The following is an 8630-nucleotide window of genomic DNA, read 5'->3' as shown; positions in this document are numbered from 1 at the left end:
GTCTAGCTAGCTGTCTGGATTTACCCTGCAGAGATCTGATAAAAAGGTTAACCATAGTCCTTGTGAATCGATTGGAGTTTAAAAAGCCAACACAAAAGGAAGCCTAAGGCAACGGACATCCAGCCAAAATGAGTGAAATCCAGTGAAATTTCTATCAGCAACAAAGCAATCCTGGGAGTGGAAAGTTGTGGATATAGACTTGGACAATGTTGAGCTTTGAGTTATGTAATGAGCCAATACAAGCCTTTTAGTAGAATTTTTTATATTGTTAGTGTTTGATGAGATGGATATAATGCAGTTTGTTATTTTAGGGCTGATAAATATTCTGCTTGTCCATGTAAACCTGTATTTAGAATAGAAATGTCTGATATTATGCACAAATAACAATTTCAATTTTCAGTGGAGTTGTATTGTCTCATGAACCGATTGCCGTTTCATTCTATTTTCTGAGGGGGAAACAGTATTTTGGGTTTGAATCCCCAGTTTAATGACACTGAATTTGGGCACACGATATTATCCATTCATATCTTAAATGGAACAATGATACTGGTTGATTCATTTTTGGTCATTACCTTTCCATAGTAGGAGATGGCCTCTTTGTATTTCTCGATAATGTCCTCAGGACTCAGGCAGTTCTTTGCACGTCCAATCTCAGTGCTGGTGTCTGCACTGATGCCGTTGGCTGTGAGGGCACCTACACTCAAAAGAAGACAGTATAGAACTAGATTAGGAAAGACACCAGAATGACCGTCCATCCATGTTCCACCACAAAGGGAAAAGGGAACGAGGAATGACAACAGGAATAAGGGGAAACTTAAATCCACAGATTACTTTTGAAAGCCACTGCCCTGGCTACCACCGCCACATGCATAATATACTGCATATATCAACCAAGACACAGATTTACAGTGTTCACAATTTTTACACATATCTGAAGAGATAATGGATAATGTTGAATGAAACTATGTGAAATATGTGTTTATTCCTAGCTCTAAAGCCTACTGATGGTCCCATTTAAAACTGAATGTCAAATTTAATTCTACACCAACTTTGCCTGCTCTCCCTTAATAAGTGAGATTATGAATATTCTGAGGCAATGGAGTCCCTAAGATGTGATCAAGATGGTGATCATGGCTAACATCCCAGGCAGAGTTAAACTCACACCTGAAATGTTTCAAAAGGCAATTGCGAGGTGCATCTCCTGGCCAAATCTGATTAGAATACAAATACAAGTGAGAGTGTGTCGCCTAGCAACGGGGCTGTGGCCATAGCAACACTGTGGTGCTGTCACTGTGACAATTGTGTGGGTAATGAGATGCTGTATTGCACTGCTTCTTAAGCCAATTTGCACACGCATCAAGGCAATAACTGCACAGGGGTAAACAAAGAAGAGTTTTTAAATATAAGTACGCACCATTGGCAATGAGCTGCCACCTGCTGGTGCTTCAACAGAGATTATGTAACCTTGTGTTCAAATGGCTAAATATGCTAGCAAAAATATTTAAAAAAGTTTTGATGGGGATAAGTACTGATTGTGTAATAATCAAGAGTGAAATGTGAGCTGTTAGAACAATAGTGCCTAAATAAATAAGGAATGGAAGACATTAAGGGTGACCATTTAAAGTCTTCAATCGTAGATGTGATACTGATCATCAAATGTGTGGCTGTGAGAAAAAGCAGGTACGTTAGAAAAACCAAAACCAAAAAGGTGAGCGTAAACACAGGAGAACACTACCTGCCACAGTGGGGGAAACAATCAATCAATTTCCAAAAGAATGAAATAGAACCATAGGAATCAGGAAGCTAATAAGATGAAAGATAACATCAAACACAGGGAGCAAATGTGACCACAAGCAAACAGGCAGATTGTTGTCTAACTAAAAGCTATGTTGGTTAGACATACCATACCTGGGTCAATGAGAACCTCCTGAGCCCCTACAGACAGAAAGAAAGAATGCAGATTCACTCCATGACCCAAGGCGCAATGTTAGCAGTGTTAGCCCCAACAACATGCTAAATGAACGGGCACACACACGGACAAACACACTTTTTTTGTTAGGTGAAAGAAAATAGCAGTAGAAAACGCCACTTTACAATGTAACGGTCACTTTTTGGTGCCTTTTATATCCAATTCAATGTTCAATTTTTTCTTTAAAAGAAAGTTGGAAAGGATTTCCTTTCCATTGTTTTGTTTTTTTAATTCAACATGCAATTTGTTGTATTTTAGCAGAATTCTGAAAGCAGCAGAAATGCAGAACACTTTAATATCTGTTTATTTAATCTCAAATAATATCACAATATTTGACAACGTTCTCACATATTTTTCCCATATCATGCAGTGGGCACGTCATATTCTACAGGTAGAAAAGAGACAACGGAGATGGAGAAGCACGTAATCAATGCAATCTGCCATCTTGCTACTGCCGTTTACTTCCACTGTGCAACTCCCATCGGTGATGACACATCCTTGATTACAATCGTTAGAATGGTTAAAACTGGTGGAAACGCATGCTGGCTGGTTAGATAGCACCAAGGTTCCAAGAATCCTGAACAGAAGCGGTCCAAGAAACAGAGCTAATTTGGTGGAAAAAGGGTGACAAACCGGTGATGCAGTCCATCCATTTGTTTCACACTACAGTAATCCACTTATTTACAGGTGGAAGTAAGATGTCCACGGTACACAGCAATGCATCACCAAAGAAGAAGCGTGCTGGGTAGTGAACAGGGCTGTAAAAATGCAAGGTCCGGACTTTAAAAATCAGTTTTGCACGTTTTTATGAGGAAGCAAATGCACTCGGTGCGTTTGTTGGACACACAATGGGTTTCGGTGAGTAATACTGAATGTACTTAATTTGTCATTTTACTTTAGTGATGAAATGATAATTTTGACACTCTCCCCTCCAAAAAAGAGAAGAGTAATGCAAGTCATTTATCAGGGGGAAAAAATACACGGGGTTAAAAATTCTGATGCAGATATAAATATTTGTTTGCTTTCCATTACTGCAAGACCACTGCTACCACCACAATGACTCACTGCCCCTCGTATTTACACTGCTAGTCATCAGTGTCTTCTTGTATTTCTACATCTATATTTTACTCCACTATCACTTCTTTTACACTACACATATTATACATGCTTGTTCTTCATACCGTTTATTACACTTGGCTACTTTTTTTGCTGTAAACATATGCAGAATGTATTAGTTCTGTCCATACTGTATCATAGCTGTACTCACTTGCACAGCACATTTTGTATAATGCTTTTTGTTGATTCTGTGCATTCATTTACATCTCTCTATATGCACTTTGACACTGTTGATGGTCAAATGCTTACCTGTTTCACTGCACTTGTATTCACTGTGTGCATTGAGAATACATTTTAATCTAACTTTATCTAATTTCAAACCACTGTGAAGCTGATGTAGCTAAACAATAACAATCCGACAAGTACTCAATAATTTAAATAATCATTAGATGCAACACTAAATTATTCAATCCTCAGATATCCTCCAAGCATTATAAAAGCAGCTTTTTCCTCACTGCTTAGAACTGCCACAGGATGACGCTCTACTCATAGTGCAGTTATACACAAGGCAGTGTTAATAGAACAACATGTTAATATTGTGTTAATAGGTGTGTTAATGGGGCGGCTGTGACTCAGTGGTAGATCCCTGGCCCTGCAGTCCCATGTCGAAGTGTCCTTGGGCAAGACACAGAACCCAGAGTTGCCCTCAGAGTATAACTGTGTGTGAGTGTTTATCTTATGAGCAGGTGGCACCTTGTACGGCAGAATGAATGTGAGTGAATGGTTCCTGTACTATGTAAAAGCCTTTAGAGTAGTCGTTAAGAATAGAAAAGCGCTATACAAGAACGGTCCATCTACATTTAGTGATGGATTCAGTGATGTTAAGTTTGAACCATATTAGCAGTCATCAGGGTAAATAAGAAAACGTAGGGCCCCCAGATAGCTCACTCCATATATAGAGGTTTACTCTTCAAGCGGGCCCAGGTTTAACTCCGACCTGCGGCCCTTTGCTGCATGTCATTCCACCTCTCTCTCCCGTTTCATGTCTTCATCTGTCCTATCAAAAATAAAGGCTAAAAAAAAAAAAAAATGGCTTAAAATAATTTGAAAGCTTCGTCTTTCATCTCAAGGAAGCAGCTTAGCTGAGCATAGCGAGTTGTCAGTCAGCAGTGACAGTCTCCCACAATCACAGCTCTCTCACAGACAACCGCCCTCAGGTATTATTCCTTCCAGGCCACGGTTTTAATCAGTCTGTTTACAAAAGGGATGTACTCACCTGGTCTGTGGCGTTTCCCTGCGTCTGCCGGCTGGGAGATGCTTGGCTTGCGTGCTACAGTCTTCCCCGCCGTGCCTCCAGGGTAGTGGAATATGACCGAAGCTGAACACAAACCCTCCAACGCAGCTAGAAGGGCACAAAGACAAAACAGTCTCTGCTTGGCTCTTATTTTTTCTTCTTTCCTAGATCTTAGATAGATAGCTGGCCTTTTTTTGTCACTGCACATGGCACCATACAATGAAATTTGAAAAACCCTTATGTTTAGTAAAAGACAGTTTTCAAAACAAAACCATCATATACATTCCATTTAAATGATTAGATAAATGAATAAATAATAATTGCACATGGGAGGGGGCACAGTGATGAGATGAAATAGCAAGTGCATTGTGGTTTTTTTTGTGATGGCCCAGGCCAAGAAATTGTTTGTTGTTGTGTTCCAGGTTACTCTTTCAGTAGCCTCTAAAGGGTGCTGAGCACTAAAGCCCTACAGTTTACACTGCTGAATGTTGATTGTCAACTTTGTGCGATTTAAGAAGCTGAAACATTTTCTAGTGTTGCACTCACTGCATGTCAGTGCAGATAGGAGCATCAGAAAGCTGCATTGCGCTAATGGACTATAAGATAGAAAATACAAAGTCATACCCAGGAGAAAATTCATATTTCCAAGATCAACAACTGATATGAGAGCTTGACCAACACATTGACAAGGCCAGTATTATTTGTATTTATTGGCTTATCACAGATACAAAGCGGTGTACTGTATACATTGATTAATGAATAAAAAAATGGCAGCACGAAAATACTAAATATATGTTTGAGGTAATTTAAAAAACAGTGCCACCATTACAGCTTCTTAACACTGCAATGACGTTTTATTTTTCAACTGTAAAATCTCCCACATCACACAATCTGTCACAATTTTACTAATAACCATATAAGGATGCTTCAGTGTTGTATGTTGAAAAGATTAACTTTCAAATCCTGATATTGGTACTGGTCTCAAAAGTATAGTAGTACAAGTAAAGTAGTAAAGAGTATTGAATAGAATAGAATAGATTTCAGGGAGACAGAAGCTTCAAAAGAAAAAACAAAAAACAAAAAAACTCCTGCACATTGTCTAACTTGCAAAAGTAAATTTAAAAGCTGGCAACATTTCTGTATTAACAATTAGTGTTACATGCAACACATTTTTGCTACTTTTGACCTTCTCGACAACCCCTCCAAAGCACCTGTCTCATATTACAGATGTGTAAAGTATTTTTCTGGTCCAAGGAGACATAAGCTAACATTAAGAAATAAAACAATTCAATCCCATCTTTTAGTAAAGAGCCAGCAGTCTTCAGACTTACCACCCAGCCAGAGGAAGTCATTAACCCCCCTGAGCAGCTCCACAGCCATGTGGTAGTGGACCAGGGCGTCCTGCAGCATGCCTGCCTGGAGACACAAGTCCCCGACATGCTTCCTCATCCGCCCCTGGCAACGCTTTTTATAATGCCTGAGAGACAGCAGCAGGAGAGGGAAACACTTTTTCAGACAACAGCAGCTTGAATAATAATAATATATATTTTTTTCCTTTTAAATTTATTTTGGTTGATTCATATAGTGGACAGCTCTTGGACAGAGTTTTGGCTACTGTCATTTCTTATGTTAGCAGGGTGCCAGGAGGAGACTTAGGGGAATCTCATCAGTCAGCTACAAAGGGGATGTACAGTATGGGGCGGGTAAGCACAAGCAAAGGGGGAACAAAAAAACAAGGACGGGGGCAACGAGCCAACCTACAACCCTGTAGTCCAGCGTAATAACACAGACAGGTGCATCTCACTTCACTTAAATTGCATCCTCGGCTCCTCCACTTCCTTCCTTTCCTAGTAGTCCGTCCCACCGAGGAAGCATGGGAGTGACAGAGGAAATTGTGCGAGGAGAGGAAATGAGGAAATGCGTTTTAAGAGACAGGTCCTTTCCTCTGACGCATCATGTGAATTTATCAGCTGTAAGGGCGGAGTTAGCAACGGCCTTCAGCTGCACAGCTTCTGGGAAGGCTGCTCTCATGTATCCTCGCTCACAGCTCTTCAGAGATCCATTCTCCATCCTTCGGGCCGGAATAAGAGCTCTGAAGCTGCCTTCACAAAGAAGGGCCAGAACAACTTTCCGTTCAACTGAGGAGCGAGGCAATATCAAATAAGGGAAGAGAGATGCACCTACGGACTCAGGAAGGAGCAGCTTCACCAGGAGGATACAGGGGAACTATTTTGAGGAACTTTTTATTTGTGCAAGACATTTGAGTATTCTGGAAGACGGGGAAGGCCATGAGAAGACAATAACGTGGATCTGCAAGATCAAGGACTCAAGGTGAAATGGAGCCCGGGACCAAGTCTTTCTTAGTTGTACAGAGGCAAAGATATAAAAAATAAATTAAAAAAAAATCTACATCATGTATTCTGGGGAAATCTTTATCATACGGTACATCTGATCTGGCAAACTAAAAATGAATCATAATGCTCAGTAGGCTACTTCTGAACAACAATGAAAGTGTTCTGTGTTAGAGTGAAACTCAAATGGAAAGGCTGCTCATGAGGGAGTCTTGAAAAAAGTAACCACAGCAATGAAACTGGAAGGTAATGTATGCTCTCATGGAAAAAGATCCATGATTATGCATGGCCAGCTTGTTGCTCCAGCATTTACAGCCAAGCAGACAAAATCCCAGACTGCATCTTCCCAATCCAAATGTTTTCCTGAAGCAGGGACAGACCTCAGTAGCAATGACTGTGCCAAACTATCAGCTCCTCCTTTAAAAAGGACCATACCAGTGTTTTTAAATGTCTCGGCATCTAAATATTACTTACTTTGGTAAAAAGTGTTGAAATTTTAGATTGAGCATTTTCCAAAAGCATGTGACGCTAATCTAATAATTACAGAGGCTGCAAAACATGCTTGTTTCTATACATTATGAATCATTATTGTCAAAGGTTTAAAGTTTTTACAAAAAAAGAAACTAAAAATTACCAAAAATTGCATGTGTAATTTTACTTCCAATAAGAGGAGGGAAAATATAAAATTATACAGCATTAAAGCTATTCTTATCGCATAGTTTCTGTCCCCCATGAGGAATTTTAAGTAATGACACCACCGTTGTTGAATCCACAAGATACAAGGCTTCAGTGACCGAGCACGCACATTTATAGAACACACACGCACGCACGCACGCACGCACACACACGCGTATCAATATACAGATGGCAAGTATAGATCTATTATTATATATAATAATCTCATTTTGAAGTAATAACATTGAAGTGAGATGAACAATTAAGGTAAAATCTTTTTAGTTAAAAACAGTTGTTGACAAAGTTTCCTTTTGGGGAAATAATTTGAAATTGGGAAAATAATAAAACTGCAATATATCTCAGAATATTGCATTGTTTGATATCGCAATTATACCGTATTGGGACATAAGTATCGTAGTGATAAGGTATTGTGAGGGCTCTGGTGATTCCCACCCCAACACATAGTGGCTGCCAGGAGAGGGGAAGATTGGCAGCATTGAAGAGTATACAGAGTTTGTTGTAAATGAGCAAAAGCAGGGAACAAAAACACGGGTATGGAGCTTTATCTTCCCTTGGAAGAATGTAAATTAGTAACCAAGACAGAAAAAGTGGTCACTGAGCATCTGTGAACACTGTGTGCTCAATTAAATGTAACTTAGTAGTTTCATTTACTTGAACAGTGTCAAGATTGTTGATATAACGTGTGTGTACAACTACTGCAACAAACTTATGTGATGGTGGGTTGTGATGAGCCTAGAGTCATCTTCATGTAATTTAGGCCTTCTGTTAATTAAAGTAGCTAGTGTTACTGCTAGTCTATTTTGCTAACAGTGTGTATTCATACTGTTGTTCTAACAGCTAAGGGGATATTTTTGGCTCATAGCATATAATACTATATTATATAATAACAGAACTTTTACATATGAGTTTGTTTGAAAATTGAAACCTGCTGAGGAGTGATGAGTTTGTCTTGGAATCATGAGCAAATGCCCAGCCCCGAGATCTGGCGGTTTCTTTCAGGGAAGAGCTAAAGCTGATGGGATTTCTATCGGGTTAACTAAACTTATGAGTCTAACATCTCACCTTTTCACACCCAACAATAAACTCACAGGACAGTATGAAAGAAAGAAAAGAAGAAAGACAAATAAACCAAGGTATGCAAACAAAAATGAACGCAGCAAAAATCAAAAAGGGACAGATTTTTGAGAGGAACATTTTTGAGCAGGCAAGGCTGATGTAACAAGCAACTTGACACACACACACACACACACGCACACACACACAC

The 8630-nt window shown here is 39.5% G+C and overlaps 1 protein-coding gene across 4 annotated transcripts in view; it reads right to left on the bottom strand.

Annotated features, from left to right (window-relative positions):
- trappc9 (trafficking protein particle complex subunit 9) overlaps positions 1-8630 on the bottom strand; it is a 265848-nt gene that overhangs the window by 254503 nt on the left and 2715 nt on the right. The window contains exons 3-7 of one of the 4 annotated variants that reach the window (XM_032535067.1): positions 8429-8458; positions 5651-5796; positions 4302-4427; positions 1909-1935; positions 573-694 (exon numbers count right to left, since the gene is read on the bottom strand). In XM_032535067.1, coding sequence (XP_032390958.1) covers positions 573-694; positions 1909-1935; positions 4302-4427; positions 5651-5796; positions 8429-8458 — 451 coding nt within the window. The remainder of the gene's footprint in view (positions 1-572; positions 695-1908; positions 1936-4301; positions 4428-5650; positions 5797-8428; positions 8459-8630) is intronic. The other 3 variants (XM_032535068.1, XM_032535069.1, XM_032535070.1) reach the window with 3 other exon arrangements.

This window comes from Etheostoma spectabile, chromosome 14 (genome assembly GCF_008692095.1).
Source record: "Etheostoma spectabile isolate EspeVRDwgs_2016 chromosome 14, UIUC_Espe_1.0, whole genome shotgun sequence".
Classification (NCBI taxonomy): Eukaryota; Metazoa; Chordata; class Actinopteri; order Perciformes; family Percidae; genus Etheostoma; species Etheostoma spectabile.
The sequence above is the reverse complement of the archived record's forward strand: the minus strand, read 5'-3'. Positions and strand labels throughout refer to the sequence as shown.